This window comes from Xenia sp. Carnegie-2017, unplaced genomic scaffold (genome assembly GCF_021976095.1).
Source record: "Xenia sp. Carnegie-2017 unplaced genomic scaffold, XeniaSp_v1 HiC_scaffold_16, whole genome shotgun sequence".
NCBI lineage: Eukaryota > Metazoa > Cnidaria > Anthozoa > Malacalcyonacea > Xeniidae > Xenia > Xenia sp. Carnegie-2017.
In genome coordinates, this window is record NW_025813469.1 from 13,144,712 (window position 1) to 13,166,120 (window position 21,409).

A 21,409-nucleotide genomic window follows, 5' to 3' on the forward strand; every position below is an offset into this window, starting at 1 on the left:
GTAAGGACACGAAGCACACTTGAGTGGCCCTTCTGTATAATTTTTATTCTGTGGTAATACGGCATAACTATTGCCCACCCCCCCTCCCATAATTTTTGAGCTGGCTAATATGCTGAGATAAAAGGTGGTTTACGTATTATGTCATGGCTTGGACATTTCCTGGAGGTTGGTTTAAAATTCAAGAGATCTGAAACACTTATTATATATAATCTAACAGCGCATGATTATTATTTTATTTCCAATTGTGGAATAAAGTGAAAGGTTAAATTGTCACTAACATCACCAGACCTACTTGATTTGAGAACATTTTATGGTTTTTAATGATCTTTACATCCATTTGTGTGATTTTCCCGTGCAATAAGATAACATTTAACGTTCAAAGTTTTTGCTCATATTTTGCTATATGATCATAGGCAATAAATTAGCTACCTTGTCATAAAATCATATCGAAAGTGAAACTTGAAATTTTGCCGACAAAATATAAAAAACAAACAAGTCCTTGTCAGAAAATTGCTATTCTTCATGTCAAATAAGTCAGAGATTGTGGATATAGACAGCCAGATTGAATTCAAAGAAATTCAACAAACATGCTTTTAAAATAGAGATTGTATTTTTATATGAATAATTTACCATTCATTAAAATGAATGATTTGAACAAGGGAGTATCACTAAATGTTTGTAGATGTAGATCGTCCAGGTTGGTATAGTCCTGAGAAGGACTGTTTTTGTTGTTGTTGACTGACGTTTCGATAACCTTAATGTAGTCATCTTCAGACTGAAAAAACTTTTCATCTTTAGAGTCAAAAAAATTTGACAAATCACAAATCTTCGGCTAAGGCCTCTACACCTGAAAAGACTTCTACATAGGGCGGTCAAACTGTACTTTTTACCAACGGTTTACTTGAATACTTGAACGGTTCTTTTTGACAGCGGATTGAACTTTTGCAATATTTTCTTTGACAATTAAAGCTCGTTTATCATCACAGATGCACACTGATTATATATAAGGTGTCATTTTCATTTTGAATTGTTTTACTCTTATGTAACAGTAGTTTTAGAATGCTTTTTTTACTCAAATAAAACGTGAACATTATTTTTGGGTAGTTTGAACTTTGAACGTTTGCACTTAGACACTAAGATTTTATCGTAAATTGCACACAAAAAGCTGCATACTTTATGGTCCACCAAACAAAACTGGCATTACGAAGTTTAATGCAAGCTGACATCAAAGAAAATCACGAACAAGCGAACTTTGATGAATTTTCTCTTGAAATGTTACAGAAATACACACCGAGCTATCTTCAATTAAAACTATGCTGTGAGATCTGCTTTCGTACAGTTCATTTTCGGTATGAGTGTATCAAACGGTGAAACTAAGATCGTGCTTCCACCTTTAGTTTTCAACTTTACTTTATTCTTGCTTATCTTTATAAGTAGTAGTGAAACTATTCTTGGTTAGTGTTACATTTTGTGGATGGAAATTTAACAGGAATTTGATCAAACTCAGAAAAATTTTGTGTTTCACTGCCAATTTGTCCCAACCGTTATCTCAAAATTTTTTCTTTCTGGAAATGGATCTCTTGATGCTTCTAGCTACCTCAGTTTAATGTGCACTTTTCTTTTGCATAGAAACGAAAATATCATTACACTTGACGGACTGGCGTGAAACAAAATCCAATAATTTGAATCATATTTTACGTTCAAACGGTATATCGAAATAAAGTAAAATTTTACAACAGTAAACATTTCCCGTTTACATTTCTACAGTAAACAGTGAGCGCATGTGTTGTGAAACATTTTCTAAGTTTTTGTGAAACATACTGAGCAAAATTTAATCCTGTTGCTTTCAACAGTAGCGTACATGGTTTGGGTTAGTTTCATGTTTTATAGCGTTTCAATGACAAAAAATAAAGTTATTTGTAAGAAAAATATTACCTGAGTGTCAACATTGACATTCATGTATATCGCATAAAACATCAATAAAACACACATTACCTGCTTCTGAGCTCTTTTCAGAGCCTTGCAACTCGTGTCGGTCAGTTTCTCCTCCTGTTTTAAAACTGACTCATTTCCTGGGTAGACAAATCTACATTGAAATGAGAATAACTTCAAAAGAAGCAATACACACCAAGTAAGTTTAGGAAGATGATAGAACAAATACAATGTAGTACAAATTGTTAGAAAGGTAATGTTGAAGTTTGGTCTCCATTTGCTAAAAACATCTTCTCTTCTTGTCATAATTATTGCTGAAAATGTACGGCTCTAGTGTCTATAAAAATGAAAATTCATCGCTTACATTACAAGCAAGGTTCAAGGTCTGAATTTCAGTCTGTAGCTACAACAGAAGATTGACTCTCCGCTATAGATATCGATTTCACTAAAGTCAACTATATTTTAAATATGTCAGTTTAAGCATTTGCATGTCATTTAAATAAAACGCAATTCAAAGACGTATAAAAAAAATCAATAGCATTTTTGTAAAATCAATATGGCAAATGATCAGTTTCAATAAGATTACTTCATTATGAATTCCAAATGTTAAAAGAATGTATGTTCATTAATAAAAGTTTTGGAAAGTACAATAGCATGATAACATTAAAACTCTATAAAATGTCAATATTACTATATGTTTGCAATTGCATGATTAACCCTCAAGAATCTTTCTTTTTATTTTTTTTAAGTGTATGAATGTGAAAGTGTTAAAGTGGTCGTCTCTATTGTGCGCGTATTTAAACCAGATCTTCCGCTTCACTGTAAACCAGTGAAAATGACGCAAACACAGTGAAGACGGACAAATTTTAGTTCCTACATTTGAAAAACTTTCTCAAGTCTATCTTCAAATGGCAGACACCGTACGGATAAATAGTTCTGCTATATTGATGGTTATAATCATGCCATTGCAAACATATATTGTTATTGACATTTTATGGAGTTTTAATGTTATTTGTTATTATGCTATTGTACTTCCCAAAACTTTAATAAATGCTCACTAAATGCTTTTGACGTTTGACTAACGCTGTTGACTTTCGCTAAGAGAATGAATAATGAAGGGATCTCATTGAAATTACTGATTTGCCATATTGATGTTAAACAAATGCTAATGCACTTTGTCTTTACGTATTTGAATTGTGTAGCGCGTTAATAAACTTCCTTTTTATCAAATGCTGTAAAAGCAAGTGAACTTAAATGAAAAAAGGTAGGCTAAGGAGACCAAGGCGAAACTAAAACGTTATGTGGGTGGGTGAGAATATTCCTACATTCAGCTACTCAAATGGCAGACAAACCAAATCAATCAAGCAGAGTTGAATATATGAATATTCACGTTCCACCACTTAACATTCTAGTTTCGCCCCTGAAGGTGACTTGCCAGAAGCTCGTATGTGTAGTGCGTACCATGGCTTAGTGGAGGATTGTTATGAGGTGATTAGTGGTCACTGTTTGTGATGGTTAGTGGCTCAATTTCCGGCTTCGGCCGAGAAAGCACCGACTCCGACCGGAATTTTCGACGGCTACGGCCGAGAAACCCCTGTCAGCTGCGGTAAAAGTCCGTGTAAAAGTGTCCGAAGATTCATGAAATTTGAAGTGTGTTTTCTCATTTGTTTTTTCAAATTGTCGGCTAGAGAAGGTTTTTATTATTACCTTTGGTTTAGTCTCAAGGTCGAGGAGATATTGTATCGGACACATGACTGGCTTTTTTAGAAGAATACATCAAACGTTTTAACTTATTGCCAGGTTGTTTTTCTAGAAACAATAATAAGATAGATAAAGGGGCAATAAACCACTATAAATCGCGCAGGTTACAAGTTCAGTTAAGTTTTAACTGATCTGGAATCATGTTTGACTGACAAGTGGATTTCTTGACGGAATAAGGGGTGTCAAAGGTTAACAAGAGACAGATCAGTTGAAAGCTTGTCTTATGGTGATTCGTTGCATGGATCTGGACTGATGGCTTATCGAGCTCATACAATGCTAACGCAGAATAGCGTTGGATATTGTGTACTTTGTGTTTGGGATCCTTGCTTATCGTCTGAAAGTACTCGTGGAATTATTTATTTTAAGTTGATAAGCTTTATAGGAATGATGGACTAAAAAAGCGCCATCTTAATTGTCTCTCTGCCACATCATTATAAACAACTTGTTTATAGACAGTCAACACCTAACACTAAAGTCCTTTTTTTCTGCATATGTTATAGAAACAATACTTTTCTTGAAATTTTTAGCTTCATTTAAAAATACGCTACTCTTTAGAATAACTGGTGGATTTACGAATAAATTATTGCAAGAGCAAATTTAATTGAAACTCGCAATTAATTATTCCTTTACTTGTGATATAAATTGTGTAATCATACTTTTAATAAATTTACATCACCAAACCCGCGTGCTTAAATAATATTTTATGCCTACCTGTGAATTTTTCCAGAAAACATCTGATTCTAATTCTCGTTTCTATCTCCTAAACAAAATTTTCATACAGATGTTATATTAAAAATATCAGACAGCATGGAGTCCATGCGGACAGGTGCTGATTCAAGATATAACTATTTCCTTTGCTACCTGCTTTTTCACATGTTTACTGGAAGTGGTTCAAGGTCATTATTTCAGATCCATACTTTACCTTTTATTATCGAAATAAGAGTGTTTCTATGATTTACAGTCAATTATCAAATTATAGATTGATGTGTTAAGATAATATTGGATTTGATTAGCAGTGACGAACAACGCAATTTTTTTACTAATACATTGAAGATATTTTGTGTTTATTTAAAATATGGAATTGAGTAAAAAAGGACATAAAATTTGCACAGCAGAAACACAGTATAGATAACATACAGTAGGGTGGAGGGCCACTGTGGTGATTTTTGTTGAACTGACTAATGCAGTATTTTAAATGCGCTAAATTGTAACATCATTAATGTAACACATTTATATAATTATAGTACTATAGCAAACGTTCTCACGCCAGCGACATGTGAAAAAAGTGCATTTTTATACTACGACAATTGAACCAAATATATGAGTCGCTAAATCTGACAATCTGCCATATATGAAATATTTTGTGTTTTTCCAGTGACATGTGAGTTCATTTTCCTTGCAAGGTGGTGATTGATCAATAATGCATAACTTTCATAACATTATATATAACGAGACTTGTACTAATTATTGTAAAGAGGTGCGAGTCTTCTGAACAACAGCTTGCGTGTTTAATTTTTCAACTCAACGCTATCTTTGCATATCGTTCACAAGTAGTTGCGAAACTTTTTGCGGTAAGTGTTTCATACGATTGCTGGAAATTTCACTATGTTCTTTCTTTCTTCTTCACTGTCATTTTATTTTTATGTTTCTTATCGAATTAATATACTCAGAAGTGTTTTTTTTCTCCATAATTAATAAATTATGGATTGAATGTCTGATACTTCAACGTTTTTTCTAAAATACAGGCTCTTTTACACAGCAACTGGAAAAACAAAAAATCCAATTTTAAGCACACAAGCGTAATATAACTGACCTAAGTTTGGTTTTAATTAATAATTTTGACATGTCATTTTTCAACCAGTCATGACGTCAACTTACTTTTCTTTGCATATCATCATTATAGCCAAACATGGGGACGATACTGAAGGGAACTAAATACATCAAAACGATTCCCTTTTTCTTGAAGATAGCAGAATTTGTAAGTGGTTTACTTTATTTAAATTTATGGCCGACCCTCGCAATTACTGCATTCGGTCAAATTATATACTATACACGTGTTATATTTTTCAGTTCCATACTTTATGCATATATATCGAAATATTTCATTCATTTGTAGGGTGTACTATTGATTGCAATAAGTACATTGGGAGCATTTTTAGACAACGCAGGTTCTGCCATCAACCCTTGGGGAGGAAAAGGTAGCCTATATTTTGGAATGTTTTCAATTGTCGTCTCGTGGATTGTTGTCATGGTGATGGTCGTTGTTTTTGTAACTGGATTGCATGAAAAAGTCACTGTGATCAACTGGCCATTGACGGTAGGTATAAAATATTAAGGAAATTTTGTTTTTGTTGAATCAATGATTGCCATCAAGATAATATTGCACAGTATTTTTGTTGATGAAAAGTATCGTACTCAATGTTATATTTCATTTTTCTCGTGGAGAAACCTGAATTTCTTTAAAATTTCTATTTCTAGATGTTCATCAACATGGTGCTATGGGGTGTAATGCTGTTAATAGCCTGTGGTGTTATGTCCAACACTCTTCGAAAATATTATAGCAAGAAGATCTATAATACACTATGTAATTCCCTGGACACTGATAAAGTCGGTGTAACATGCTTTCATCTTATTAGTGCTACGGTTAGTCATTCACGTAGTTAAATCATTGATATGTATCTTACAAGGTTCGTGCATTTCCGATATCGTTTTAGTGCAAAAATTTGAAGCCGGAAGTAGACAGCTATAATTAGATGCGCCGCCATAATGAACAGTCCCATTCTTAATAATAATCTGTAGTAAAGAACCACGATAGCAATGAATTTTGCAGCGCATTGTACTAAGACACCCTAAAATATCTTTCAACGTGAAGCTAGAAGTATTCTTTTGCGATAGTTCTCTCAAATGGTGTCACGAAAATTTTGGAAAAAAATCTTTTCTTAATAGTAAAACTGCTTCCTTCACTTAATGTTGTTAAAGCTAATACGTAGCAGTTTTTCAATGCACCTTAAACGATTTGAAATTTTCACAGCAGAAATTAATATACTTTGTACGTCAACCTCGTGAAGTGGGACTGTTCAATATGGCCGCCTTCTGGCTTCAAATTTAATTAGTGATGCGTGATCCACGTAACACACATATCAATGAGTTAAATGACTACTTAATCACATTTTGCAACCCACTTATATAAAGTATTAGTCTGCCAAAGAAAAGTTTTTGGGTGTTTCAAATATTTAGCATACTTATCTCTATTTTTCAGGTTTGCTGTTTCATTGCAACCATTATTTTTGCAGTCGATGCAAACTTAAACTATCATTTATTCAAAAGCAGAACTTGTACGACGACGCCAGTGACATTAATTAAATAATCAGTTGAAACTGTAGCTATTTTTCTCACCGATTTTACTTAAAACTGTACTTCTGTTAAATAAATGAAGCCAACAAACTGAGTTTCAACTGATTATTTAACTAAGGTCCCTATTATCATAGATAAACTGAAAATGTGCAGTATTATTTGGTAAAAAGTAACAAGGGTGGCCGAAGATTCATAATTGGTTCAGAGGGGTAATATTTTTATAATACACGTTCTATTTTATTAATTTCTATTGAAATCAATTGTGATTACGTAATTGACTTATTACCTTTTACACTATGTCATATTCTAAGTATTAATTTTTTTGTATGTAGCGTTTTGTAAATAACTTTAATGTGCAATTTTATAGTTGCTGTAAATAGCTACTTCATACGACCCTTAAGTTGACGAGGTTACTCATGTTAGTGTGTTTAAATATTATCATTTCTATGTATGAATGTATACGGAATTTTAATAGTGTTAATAATCATATGGATAATGAAAGACGTATGAAAAGAAAGATTGGCAAAAAAGCCTGAGGATGAAGCGTTTTCACTTTAGAAAGAAGACTCTATATGTTGGAGATATAGATTATAGAAGATTGTGCAACGTTTATCTTATTACACTTGTCATCATCAAAGTGGCAGACAGTCTGTTTTATTTTTTGACCAATAGGAATGATGAAATGATTAACTGCAGTTACTAATCTCATTAAACATGCAGGACCAATTTACTCAGCAAATTGTTGCTAAGGTTTGTTTTTCCTACTGTAGAATAAAAATTCCTACTGCCTCTTGTTGTGCTAATGCGATTCTTTAAAGTAAAGTAGAGAAAAAGACAGAAAAAAGGAAAAACGAAGTATTTTTATAACTCCATTGCAGCCAACTCATCAACGAAAATTAAACTGCGCGTGCGCAATCTTCTTCCTTTGTTACAAATTGTTTCTGTGTTTTCCCAACTCATGATGCAGTTGAGTTCCTTTGTTTACAAGTTGCTCGTAAATAATGCATAGCTTCCCGTTGTGAACTATTGAGTAAAACTCATATCGAACAATTTAGTTGTATAGCGTGAGTCTCTTGAACTACAGTTGACGCGTTTCAATTTTCAACTCCACGCTATTTGAAAGTAACTGTGAAACTATTCTTGGTGAGTTTTAAATGCTGGCTGGAAATTTAACTATGCTACTTCTTTCTTTGTTGCCGGTCATTTAGATCTTTAAATTTCTTCGATTCATAATCAAAAGTCGTTTCTTTCTGGGATTGATAAACATTGAAATTAAAAAAATTTGATGAAGCTTCAACCTTCTTCCAAAAACATTTAGCTCTTTTGCCTCAGAGTACGAATGAATTTAAAGCAAATTGCCTTCGATTAATAATTTTTGCTTTTCATTTTTTGTGTCAATTTACGATAATTTACTCTTTTTTTTATATACAATCAACAAAGCCAAACATGGGGATGACACTGAAAGGCTTTTCGTTTCTAAAAACGAGTCAATGTGTCGATAAATTATTCGCGTCTGTGAGTAAAACATTTTATCTAAACTTATGACTTAATCATAAATGCATTGCAGTTGATATGCTATGTATATCTCATTTTTTAGGGATATAATATAGATGCAACATTTCATTCTTCTGTAGGTTATGCTATTGTGTGCCATTGTTTTAATGAGGCTGTTTTTAGACGATGCAGGTTGTGCCCTCAATTCTTGGGCAGGGACAGGAAGCTTAGATTTTGGAATGTTTGCCATGGTTACTTCTTTAGTTGTTGCCATGGTGATGCTTGTGTTCTTTTTAATTGCATTGCATGAGCAAATCACCATCATTAACTGGCCATTAGTTATAGGTAAACAAAAATCGGCCATTTTTTATTTGATAAAAGAGTATTTATTTTAGATATAGCATTAAAAACAACACCCATAATGAATCATATTTGTGGTTTTTTCTTGCAATACTTATTAGTATTAAGAATGATGTAACGCTTCATTGCTCTACAACTTTAGTTGATGAAGGACAACATATCCTATGCTACTCTAAAGATCCCTAATAAAATTAAAAAAAATCTTTTATAAATTTCTAACTTTAGGTGTTCATCAACACGATGATATGGACTGTGATGTTGCTTATCGCCGGTTGTCTCATGTCTAACACTTTCACAGATTATTTAACGAAAAGAAAATATATTCGAGAATTCATTTTGTGATCTGGAGAATAAGCGGCAAAAATCGTCCAACATGTATTTATCTTATTTCTTCTAAGGTTAGTCAGTCACATGGTCAAATGGTTACATGCTTACAACTTTATATCAAGTACAACCCTGATTAAGTTTTTACTTTTAATTATACACTAGTATATATAGCTACTTATCTTTATATTTCTAGGCTTGCAGTTTTATTGCAACCATAACCTTGGCATTGAATGTTCTGTTCAACTGTCAATTATTCAAACCACAACATCTACAGTTGCAACTCCAGTAACAATTTTATGGCTACAACACCAGTAACATTTGCTAACAACACGACACCAGCAACATTTTCTGCGGATATGACACATTTGAGAAGCAAATGAGTCATGAACATACCTGGAAGGAAAATTAAAAAGAAAAATTAGAGGATTGCAACAACAACTAAGGCGGACTAATCAAAACAACAAACAATGGTCACCTTTGGTCACCTTTCTCCGCTTTCTCCTGCTCGGGTAGCGGGTCTTTGCCGGAGACCCAGTTCTATGAGACTTCTCCAGGCTGCTCTGTCCTGGGTATCCTCTTCTTTGACACCACATAGCTGCATGTCTCTCCTGATGGTATCCTTCACCATGCTTTTGTCCTCGTTTCCGTCTCCCCTCCATTTGCATCTCATAAACTCTCCGAATGTCTACATCTTCTTCACGCCGGCACACATGTCCGAACCACTGCAGTCTTTTTCTCATCAATTTCAGTATACTCATGACATTCTTCTTCTCTTATGCTTTCATTTGTTCTGTGCTCCTCCAGGCTGACTCCAAGACAATAGCGTATCATTCTCATCTCGCATACACTGATCTTCTCTGCTAGGTAGTCTGTAACAGGCCAAGTTCCCATACAGAAGCACTGGGCGTATCACCGTTTTGTAGATGAGGATCTTCAGTTTCTTCGGCATCTTCTTATCACAGAGCATTCCCGTTAACTCTCTCCATTTATTCCATGCCCGGCTAATCCGTAGTTAAACCTCGGTCTTGCAACCGCCATCCTGATGGATGGTGGTCCCGAGGTACTTAAATGTCTCGCACTTTGGTAGATCTGTATTTCCGGGTCCAGCATATTCTCTTAGCTTGATGTTTCCTATGCAGTCACTCGGTGGGAGGTACTCCGCCTTGGCTCTACTAACCAAGCCAACATCTTCTAATAATCTTCTCACTCTTCTAGTCTTCCTTCCAGATGTTCTCTCTTCTCATCACACAAGACCAAATCATCTGCAAACATCATACTCCAAGGTGTGTCCTCTGTCGTGTCATCCGAGATTACATCCATAATGATAATAAAGAGTAGGGGCTTAGTGCCGAGCCTTGATGTAACCCGACCTCTACTTGAATTTTCAGTCTCACCAACGTTCGTTGCGACACTCGTGGTAGAGCGCTTATACATATCTTTGATGGTTTCAATATAGGCCTCCGGGACTTGACGCTTCCTTAGACAGTACCATAGTAGCTCCCTTTGGGATTGTATCATATGCCTTTTCAAGGTCCACGAAAACCATATGTAGCTCTTTGTTGAATTCTCTATACTTCTCTTAAGGCATCCGCAGACAGAACATCGGCTCAGTGGTTGATCTTCCGCGTTGGAATCCATATTGGTTGTCCTTTATCTTCACTATTTCTCTCAGTCTCGCCTCTATCACTCTCTCAAATAATTTCAGTGAGTGGCAGAGGAGTTTAATGCCTCGATAGTTTACACAGCTTAGGGATCACCTTTCTGTTTGTAAGGGCACTATTCTGCTTGTTCTCCATTCTTCTGGTATGGACATTAAAGTTCAAAACAACAAACAATGACGGACAAAACAACAAACAATGACAGACATTATTCAGGAACTAAAAGAAAAACTGATTATATGAAGTGATGCTGCTGAACATTTGCATGCGAAGTTTGACCAGATACAACTCTCAATATTTAGAGACACCAAGAACAATGTTAATTGTGCACCTTGTGCACGAAGATATTCAGACACTGTGAAAGAATTTTCAACAACTATTAACTATTATTCACCAAAGGCATATGAGTATGTTAGATCAATATAGCCTCTTCCAATTCCATCAATGATAAAAAATGGTCCAGCACTAAAAAATGTGAGCCTGGATTCATTAAGGAAGCATTCATTTCATTATCAGAAGAAGTCAAAAAATCTACAGACAAGAGAGATGGCTTCCTTGTAAGAGATGCAATGGAAATTAGAAACAAACCTTGTGGGATGCAAATCAAGAGAGATATGTGGGCTTTGTTGACTATAGACCAATACCAACTGAAACGACAAGTGAAATTGCAACTGAAGCCGTTGTATTTCTTCTTGTGGGTGCACGAAGTCATTGGAAATGTCCAATAGGATATTTTCTTGCAACCAAAATGAGTGGCAAAACAAAAGCCGAACTTGCCAATATGGCACTTTCATTGGCAGCTGAAGCAGGACTTCGTATGTGATCAATCACAACAGATGGTACAGCAGTAAACCTTACAATGTTCAGATAACTTGGTTGCACTTTCACAACATCCTACAACACAATAATTACAAAATTCAAACATCCTACACAAAAGTACTACATCTACGCTATCCTTGATCCATGTCATATGTTGAAATTAGCAAGAAATGCCCTACATCATTTGAAATCATTTGTTAATGGCAAAAAGAACTCAATTAAATGGGAGTTTTTTGAGTCCTTAACCACCCTCCAGGAAAGTGAGGGGTTTACCCTTGGCAACAAGCTAACCCCGAAGCATATTTAATTACAAAAAAGATTAAGCAAAGAATGACCCTTAACGTCTGCAATTATTTCATTATGAATTCCAGCCATCGAGTGTTTGAAGACCACGAGACTGTATTGGTAAAAGGTGATTTGGAAGAAGAACACATGTCTAAGCTCATCAAACTTACAGCAGAGATACTTCAAACTTTCATTATTCACGTATGGAAAACGTTACAACAAATCATTTGGAAGAAGAACACAGGTCTAAGCTCATCAAACTTACAGCAGAGAGATACTTCAAACTTCCATTATTCACGTATGGAAAACGTTACAACAAATCATTTGGAAGAAGAACACATGTCTAAGCTCATCAAACTTACAGCAGAGATACTTCAAACTTCCATTATTCACGTATGGAAAACGTTACAACAAATCATTTGGAAGAAGAACACAGGTCTGAGCTCATCAAACTTACAGCAGAGAGATACTTCAAACTTCCATTATTCACGTATGGAAAACGTTACAACAAATCATTTGGAAGAAGAACACAGGTCTAAGCTCATCAAACTTACAGCAGAGAGGTACTTCAAACTTCCATTATTCACGTATGGAAAACGTTACAACAAATCATTTGGAAGAAGAACACAGGTCTAAGCTCATCAAACTTACAGCAGAGAGATACTTCAAGCTTCGATTATTCACGTATGGAAAACGTTACAACAAATCATTTGGAAGAAGAACACAGGTCTAAGCTCATCAAACTTACAGCAGAGAGATACTTCAAGCTTCCATTATTCACGTATGGAAAACGTTACAACAAATCAGTTGTAGCAAAAGAACAACAAAGCGACCGGCATCATCTGACGAAGCTCATTTTATTCAAAAATCAGTGAAACGTTTTCTGATCCTGTTATATAACCCGTATTTGATTATTTTTCTAAATTTTTAAAGAAAGAGATTACCTTCAATGTTCAACTGTTCATAAGCAGATTCGCGCACATCACATTTTCATTTTTCACAAAATAAAGCAAATAATTACACCCATCGTCTCTTGTCGATTTTATTTTAGATTTGATCACGCAGCTTTTCAAATTTCATACCCGATTTTGAAGTATTTGAAGTTTTTAGCCGCCCTGAAAAATTTACATGGTAAGCCATGCCGTTTTTTTATAAAAGCTTCTCGAGTGACGCAAATAAAACAGTCCACGCGAGATACACGCAAAGCGGCAAATCAGCTTGTATGTGGCTTCAAACAAGTCTGTCATGTCATGTCATGTCAGTCCCGTGACATTTTCATGTCGTAGGTGTGTCATAATAGAGACTGCAGTCAGGGATCTGCATTGTCTTCGGTCTTTTGTCATTCTCAGCAATTTGCTTTGTATATGTCCAGTCCACTCTTTAACATTGTCGAGCCAGCTTTTTCGTTGACGGCCTCTTCTACGTCCTCCTTCTACGGTTCCCTGGAGTATTGTCTTAGCCAGGGAATTGTGGCGAAGCACAGCTACAGCAGCAATGAATAGACTCGGCACCAACTGGAAGAGCACAAATATCAGCCTCCCTGTTAAGATCAAGTTATACAAATCACTGGTGATTTCTATCCTCTTGTATGGATGTGAAAGCTGGATGTTGAATGCAGAAACGGAAAGGCGGATCCAGGCATTTGAGAACAAGCGCTACAGAAAACTACTAGGCATCCATTACTCAGAGCACAAGACCAACCAGTATGTCAGGCAACAAATTGATAATGCTGCAGGCAAACAACAACAGCACCTAGCCATTGTAAAGCAACGGAAACTTGTATGGTTTGGCCATGTTAATCGCTACAGTTCCCAAACAAGTCTTGGTTTGTGTATAATGAGTTAGCCTTCCAGTTGTTGTAGAGTTCATTGGATATATCAGACACTGGTACTTAAAGGGTTAAGCAAGGTTTATACAACGTTAGACATTAACAACGCCGACGACCAAAAAATTACTTAACGTACGACGCGGCGTTTTTACTTGTTTTGGAGTCGTCGTAGAGCGGAAGACCATTTTGCGAATTGGAGAAAATAAAAAGGTTGAAAAGTCCTATTTCTGCTTCTCTGGTAATTGAAAATGTGCTTTCCTTCTGTAAAAAGATAAAATGCCTAACTGCCAAGCCATACACATTTGATAAAAAAATTTATAATAAAACATAATCTCAAAGACATCTTGTAAACTCAAATTTTATTTGTAATAGGGAATTCTTAATTTAAAGTATGACTTCTGAAGCATCATACTCAAGAAGTTCACCGTAAGTTAAACTTTTTTTCTTTGGTGAGAAAGGGCATGAAATCCTAGGATATCAGTAGATATTGATAATTTTAATCAAATCAATAACAAAGCCATGTATTCTTTGCTGCTATCATGTTGTTTTTTTCAAGTATGGGAGGGAATAAAGCCCTTACAAAGTTTTGGATATTTAATGAGCATTAGACATTCTGTGAACTTTAACTTTTAAGTTGGCGAAGTAATGAAACATGTATAAAATATTATACATCCAAATAATTCTAATTTATACTGAATTAGATATGTAAGCATATTATACTAGTTCTTTTAACTCTTTTCATGCAGGTTCTACCTAAGAGAATTGACCTTGTATATTGCTTGATTCCTACTCATCATGTCTAAATTCTGTTTAGAATTGGCTTTGTGATAAAATGGACTATAAAACATGACATTGAATTGTGCAAAGAGGTAGTGGTGTCATAAATCTTTGAGACAAGGAAGAAATCTATCGAAAGAAGAAAGTTGTGGGACAGCATTGCCATAAAGTTGGAACTTCATGACCATCTATGCTTTCGAGTAGATCAGCGATCAGTTATAGATCGTATGCGAAAATTGATAGCCAACTACCGTGTAAAGGAGAGAGAAGAAAGAGCTGCAAGTGGAATTTCTCCAGGACATGATGAGCTGGATGACTTGCTAGAGGAAATTAATGCTAAAGAGGAGGCAAATGATGTTGTGGCTGCTGAAGCTAATGCTACTGAAAGGAAGAAAACTGATGCTGATAAACTAGCTGCAGAATAAATGCGAAAAAGAGCCATGGAGCATCTAGCAGAAACCAAGCAGATAAAAGAAAATGATGAGGGTCCGGTTAAGAAAAAAGTTAGAAGAGGGGGGAATCAACCTTAGATTTCCTAAAGGAGAAGACTGAGAAAGAGAGAAAAGTAAAAGAGGACAGTTTGCTTTTGGAAAGAGGAAGACTGGAATTGCAGAGGCAACAAATAGCAGCAGAAAAAAAAATCAGGGAGCAACTGATGGAAAAGCAAAACAAGCAATTTGAGAGTTTTATGGAAATGCAAAGACAGCAGAACCAATAAATGCAACAAAATCAATTGCTTTTGTTACAACAACAACAACAACATGGGCAAGCTTTGATTTCCCTTTTGGCTAAATTGGTTGAGAAATGAGATAACAATGTCGCTAAATTGTAGACAATATGTTTTCTTTAAACAGTTATTTATTTATTGTTGATAGGCTTTATAATCACATGATGAAGCTTTTAAAAAATTAGGAAAAGTACATTTGAAGTGAAGGTGGTTCAAGTTGAAAAAATTTACTGGTTGTATTTGAGTGCAAGCAGGTCAGAGCATTTCTAAGCAATGAAGCCACTATATAAAATTTTCCAACACAACTAAGGCTGATTTATAGATCTTTTTTAAAATCAAGAAACATAAAGTAGTTTATTATGTTCTCAAAAATCCACTCAACTAATATCCTTACAGCACTCATTGATTTGTTTAATTCTTGCATGTGGACTGTAAGTTGCCTGTTCCTATATGTTGCTTGTAGGTGCATACGCAATGAGTAGGCTGGATCACCATAAGAGCACATGGGTTTATCATTGTAAAAGGCATATAATTGTAGATCCTGCAGTAGTCCTGATGAGGCTAACATAGCAGAATTGTGCCTTTTTCCTTCTATAAAACAAAAAAATTAAATGAAAGTCAAAGTAAACATAAGGATATTAGTCAAATGATGTGTTTACCAACTGGTCGAAACAAATTGGCTATCATTCCATTAGGAAGAGTAAACGATTGAAACTTTATAGCATGTACCCTCTTGTGACCACTGTATAGTAAACTTTGCATTTCATCTGGACGGCAAACTGGCCTCACTGTGCCATTAATAAAACCAATCACAGTATCGACAGTATCACAGTATAGAGAACATACAGTAGGGCCAGTCCATTTAATTTCTACGTGCCACGTATATCTTATTACGCATGTGATTACCATATTGGCATACAGTAAATTGCATTGTTTGACCAATACCATTGACGATATGGCAAACGGCAGCCAGTAAACTAAATAAATATACAGCAGCCAGTTGCACAGAGAAGTGGCCCTATTGTATATTCCTATACTGTGAGAGTATAAACGATTAATATGGAGCTGACAATATTCATAACAATATCTTATGTAAATAATTGCAAAGAACTTGACTGTACACAATATGTAATTTTACATAATATTATGATTTAACATCATAGTGTTTAAATAACTTGCTGCAGACCTTGAAAACAAGCGAAATGTTATGATCAGTGGCGTATCTAGAACGTTGAACCTTGGAAGGTCCATATTCGTAAATGCAGACGTGCTCGACTGATTTATTTTGAAAGTGTATTTGCGGGGGAGGTAAACTTCTAGGGAATTCGCCTGTTGATAAGGGCATTAAACGTTTTCACGTATTATTTTTAACTGTTGAAAAAACCTTTACCATGATAATGACTCATAGAAACCAGTATTACAGTTCTTTATACTTAAAATTTTGGAAAAAGACGTAATCTGCGTTTTTGAATTTAAAATTACTCAGCTTTAATTTATTTTGGCTCGATGCTGCTCGCTGTGACTACCCCTAGATCCACTACTGAAACAAATAAAGAAAGTAAGGAAGTAAACCTACAGAATTTTCAGCTTTAAACATTAGTTTTTTATGCTGCATAATTTATAAAATAAATTGAATATTTACTGTCTATATAAACTATGAATATACTCAAAGTTTCATTGACTTTGACCACAATGAGTTTCTATACAACATGTTTGATAATTAGAACGGCTGCTGAGAGAAAAACGTTCATGCTGACTTTATTGCTTTACGTTTGCCGATAAGAAATTTACAAAGAAGGCTCTAGCACAAAACCTTAACGTCATTAAACCATAAACTTTAACCTAAAGATTAAAAGAGCGTGTGACAAAAAAAGATTTCTTGAGGGAAATTGGCGTGAACGAACATTCATCGACAGTATCAGAGTATAGAGAACATACAGTAGGACCACTCCATTTAATTTTTACGTGCCACGTATATCTTACTACGCATGTGATTACCATATTGGCAGCCAGTAAATTGCATTGTGTGACATATATGATTGACGAAATGGCAAACGGCAGCCTGTAAACGAATTAAATATACTTCAGCCAGTTGCACAGCGAAGTGGCCCTACTGTTTAGTCCTATAATGTGACATTAATAAGGATTAATATGGAGCTGAAAATATTCATAACAATACCTTATGTAAATAATTACAAAGGAATTTGGCAATATACAATATGTAATTTTACATAATATTATGATTTAATTATAATGAATCACGATATGTTCACATGATGAATAATTTGTATATCTACATGTATTGTTGAAATTTTGAAAGTCCACACATTAGTTTTGAAATTATCATATGCAATACAATAATTTGTGTGACGCAGTAGTTACATAATCACGCATTTCATTATTTCGTGACGCACGCGCGAGAAAACGTAATAGCAAGTATTTTATTGGTTTTTGGACTTGGCGTTGCCAACACGCGTGGAATTTTCTGATGATAGAGTATAACAAGACCCTGTTTTCTTTGCTTTTTATCATTTCCGTTACATAGTGAGATGTAATGAAGCCTGTGTTTGGTAAAGAATTTCAAGTCCCACCTATTCCTAAACGTACAGACAAAAAGGATCGGACGTAGGTGAGAGAAATAGTTTCTTATTTTCTTCATTTGTACTTGTGCTTTTATGAAATTTACTAAATAAAACAAAAATATTCACAAAATATTGGGAAATACTATAAATACCGGCCAAATGTAGCTGATAAATAAACCAAGAAACAATAGCCAAATATGATTTTGTTTAAGTTGAGAGTGTGAACCTTGCACGTAATTCAAAAGATATTTCCATACATGTTGTCAGCGTAAACTCTTGTTTCACATCTTCACATTTTCATGGTGACGTCGCTTTGTTATGACATTATTTAAATCACATATTGAATTTACACGTAGCGTAATAAATATAGGTGAAAGTTAATATCCTCAATACATCTAAAATCACAATCTTTGCAACTATTTTATGAAGGATGTCAAATCATTTAACAGTGAGATTCTTTTCATAGTAATTCAAGAATTGCATAGATATTTGTTGTATGTTCACTTTTAATAGCTGAAACTAATACATTTTTGTGGATGATGAATAATTGTAGCTAATTAAACACATGATTCCGCAGACAAATTTTATATCAGAAGTTCTTGCATTCTGTACACTATTTATAATTTGACGAAAAGTTATGAAAGTTTAATAACTCTACCGCATTTCATGTCATTTTCAATTAGTGCATTTAAGATTTATAAAATTATACGCAGTGGGAGTCTGTTCCAAATCATTCAAGAATAGCGTAGATATTTGTAATATGCTCCCATCACCTTGGCAAGCGAAGCTGTCAACAAAGACCCTTTGTTAGAATTCTTCAGGAAATTAATTGAGAAAAGTTAGCAGTTCAGTTGCTTGAAATCGGTCCTATTGTAGATAAAGAGTATTTTGAATCTGTACAAATTGTAGATTTGTGTGATAATCTACACATATGCACAGTAATTACGCATTCAGTACTTGTTTCATCCTCATTAACAGCCAGTCAGAACGAGGTGGCAACATCAAGGTAAATGATGTTAATAAACAATGAAGGCATGGACTCATATGAACATTCAGACAATTGAGTTGTGAGCTTTTCACTCTCATGAACATGGTGTGCATCATCGTGACGTTTCTCGGGTAAATCCACAGGTACACGAGGTCATCATCAGGAGTACAAACGGATTGACCATCTGCCTTGTTCAAAGTGTTTGATCGCCTCTTTTTTTTCTGTAACTAAAAATCCACAATGCTAGATTTAGTTTGATGTATAAATAAATATTTTCAGTTCGCTAAAAGTTAGTTAATTTTATTGCTGAATACGGACCTAATGTGCCAACTTTTCAAGTGGCCATGTTAATAAGTTATGACGTCATCAGTAAAACACGTTTTCACAGAATAAAAATTATATAGAAGGGCCACTCAAGTGAGCACTGCGTCCTTACGGCCGACATCATTCTAGCAAGACACTTTGTGTTTTTCATTTGTCTTCAACCACTGTAAGTACATGACGTCATTTTTTCACAATGAAGTGGAAATAATTTCAATATAAGAAATGACGTCGTGTCATTTAAGTGGTTTGGAACAAGTGAAAAGTCTTAAACATCTTTTTGAAATAATGGCTGCCGATATGTGCGGCACAACATACGCGACGACAAAAACATCAAAGGGTCCGACACGAGTGACCTTTTGTATGTTCGATGTTCTGTGACGTTTTGTTTGCAAACTACAGATCTTTTCTAACTGACGCCACATTTGTCTTCGTTTTTCTTTAATTATTTGCTTGAATTCACAATATTCTAAAATAAGTATTTTAGAAACAGATCATAGGTATTTTAGGATATCGTATAACTAAATCAATGTACGTTATGTGACTTAAGCTTTTCAAGATTTTTTTAAGCTTTTACAAAATTTATTAAAAGTGGTGCTATGGAAAACAAAACCCATTAGTTACCCTTATCGAACTGATTTTTAAAATTCTTCAAAATAATCCTAATATCTTCCGGAACATTTATATTGCGAAACTGCTAAAGTAATTAACTTCCATACAGCTATAGAAGAGAAATACCTTTACATACCTTTACTAAGATTCAAGGACGAGCGTAAATTATTTTAAGTATGATTTATATTATAATCTAAACTAATTTGTAATTTTTAGTGTATACTATCGTATTTTTATCTTTTAACCTTTTGGACATCCTAAATGTTTTTATTATGGAACTCTATCGCATAAATTCTAGAAATTTTTTATTTTACTGAAATAATTTGAATGCAGTTGTCCTAATAAAACAGCTATACTTTTAAACTTACAAGATTGACCTGCTAAAATTTAAAATTATTATTATTATAGTATTATTACTATTTTTATTGCATGTACTGGATTTTTTCATAGCTACTAAATATTGCAACCAAATTATACATTTTGCTACAATATAGGCTGAAATTGTTCATATATACAATCTGGAAGCCAAACTGTGTGGAGCTAACTGAAGCCACAAATAATGGTGTGTATTATTTTATACTGCAGTTTATGCTCTTACAAATGTGGTCTATGTCTATACGGGGATTGTTGAAACTAAATTAGTCATGTCTATTTCATCCATTTTTTAAAGGATACGAAAATGGATGCTATTTTCAGAGCCATACCACTGAATTGTTTTCCTGGTTTGAAAAATACTGCTTTCTATCTATTTCACATTTACAATCATCGCTCCTGGAATTTCGAAAACATTTGATCGTCAAACTTCTTTTACTTGTAATGGCAAGATGATTTCAAAATTCCAAGAAACTTCTCTTATAAAGAATATTGAATCAAGATGTTTGAGACAATACCAAAATGAAACTTGGGATAATATATATGTGGTGTCCTTTAATTTCTTTTTTCTCTTTTTTTGGGGTATGATCTGTGGACAGTCTGTGGCCAATCGACTTAAAAACTTTGATAAGTTCTTGTCAGAAAGAAGCAGTGAAGTCAGAAAGGTTGCAACTAGTTCTTGGGCATTTAATTATTACATCATTTATTTGACTGTACGCGTGATCGGTTTGTCTATATTTGTTACAGTACTGTTTCCATGCATGTTTCCCATTGACTATTCTTGTTCGTGGCGTCCGACAACAAACAAAAAATCTTTGTTAAACAATATAATTCTTCCTCCGTATAAGGAGACATTCGTTAATTGTAAAATTCGCGATGGTAACAGTGAATGGTGGATTAAATTTGTTGTAGCTGTTGATGTTTTATCGATAATAATGACGATATGTCAACTAATATACCTATTAAATGAGGCCAGTAGTGACAATTTTTTCACATCAGATAAGGAGTTTTTTACGGTATACCTCTTTTCAAAACGTGCAGAGTTTCGAAATTGGATAAAAGAAATAAAAAATAAACCTCACTCGAACAAATTATTAAATATTCACGATAACGTAGGCAAGGCACAAATATCTGTGCAAAATCTTGAAAATATTTATGTTAACGTCATAATACAAGCTGAAAGACAATTAAGTAAAGCTTACCCAGAAACGC

At 34.4% G+C, this 21,409-nt stretch overlaps 2 protein-coding genes and 1 long non-coding RNA gene across 4 annotated transcripts; all 3 read left to right on the forward strand.

Annotated features, from left to right (window-relative positions):
- The first annotated feature begins 5,870 nt into the window (after window positions 1-5,870).
- Window positions 5,871-7,874, forward strand: LOC124436592. 2 transcript variants are annotated; one of them, XM_046986557.1, is made up of 3 exons: window positions 5,871-6,010; window positions 6,172-6,336; window positions 7,818-7,874. In XM_046986557.1, the coding sequence occupies exons 1-3, from the start codon at window positions 5,909-5,911 to the stop codon at window positions 7,848-7,850; spliced, it is 300 nt and encodes a 99-aa protein (XP_046842513.1). In that variant the 5' UTR covers window positions 5,871-5,908; the 3' UTR covers window positions 7,851-7,874. The 2 variants fall into 2 exon arrangements, with proteins under 2 accessions (XP_046842513.1, XP_046842512.1); XM_046986556.1 differs by lacking the exon at window positions 7,818-7,874 and adding an exon at window positions 6,953-7,137.
- Window positions 7,875-8,489: 615 nt separating this feature from the next.
- On the forward strand, window positions 8,490-9,188 carry LOC124436113. The gene is made up of 3 exons (XM_046986040.1): window positions 8,490-8,562; window positions 8,682-8,886; window positions 9,127-9,188. Exons 1-3 carry the CDS (start codon window positions 8,494-8,496, stop codon window positions 9,186-9,188), a joined length of 336 nt encoding a protein of 111 aa, XP_046841996.1. The 5' UTR covers window positions 8,490-8,493.
- An 8,667-nt stretch (window positions 9,189-17,855) lies between these two features.
- On the forward strand, window positions 17,856-20,546 carry LOC124436594. Its single transcript, XR_006945396.1, has 3 exons — window positions 17,856-17,951; window positions 20,320-20,387; window positions 20,496-20,546. It is a non-coding gene; the product is annotated as an uncharacterized LOC124436594 (long non-coding RNA).
- The last annotated feature ends 863 nt before the right edge of the window (window positions 20,547-21,409 follow it).

What these genes read in the sequence shown, in the direction of transcription:
- LOC124436592 (XM_046986556.1), top strand. Translation starts at nt 5,909, where the DNA reads ATGTTTTCAATTGTCGTCTCGTGGATTGTTGTCATGGTGATGGTCGTT. An exon ending in TGATCAACTGGCCATTGACG is followed by an intron (nt 6,011 to 6,171) that starts GTAGGTATAAAA and finishes TTCTATTTCTAG; the next exon opens with ATGTTCATCAACATGGTGCT. An exon ending in TTCATCTTATTAGTGCTACG is followed by an intron (nt 6,337 to 6,952) that starts GTTAGTCATTCA and finishes TCTATTTTTCAG; the next exon opens with GTTTGCTGTTTCATTGCAAC.
- LOC124436113 (XM_046986040.1), top strand. Translation starts at nt 8,494, where the DNA reads ATGGGGATGACACTGAAAGGCTTTTCGTTTCTAAAAACGAGTCAATGT. An exon ending in TCGATAAATTATTCGCGTCT is followed by an intron (nt 8,563 to 8,681) that starts GTGAGTAAAACA and finishes ATTCTTCTGTAG; the next exon opens with GTTATGCTATTGTGTGCCAT. An exon ending in TAACTGGCCATTAGTTATAG is followed by an intron (nt 8,887 to 9,126) that starts GTAAACAAAAAT and finishes TTCTAACTTTAG; the next exon opens with GTGTTCATCAACACGATGAT.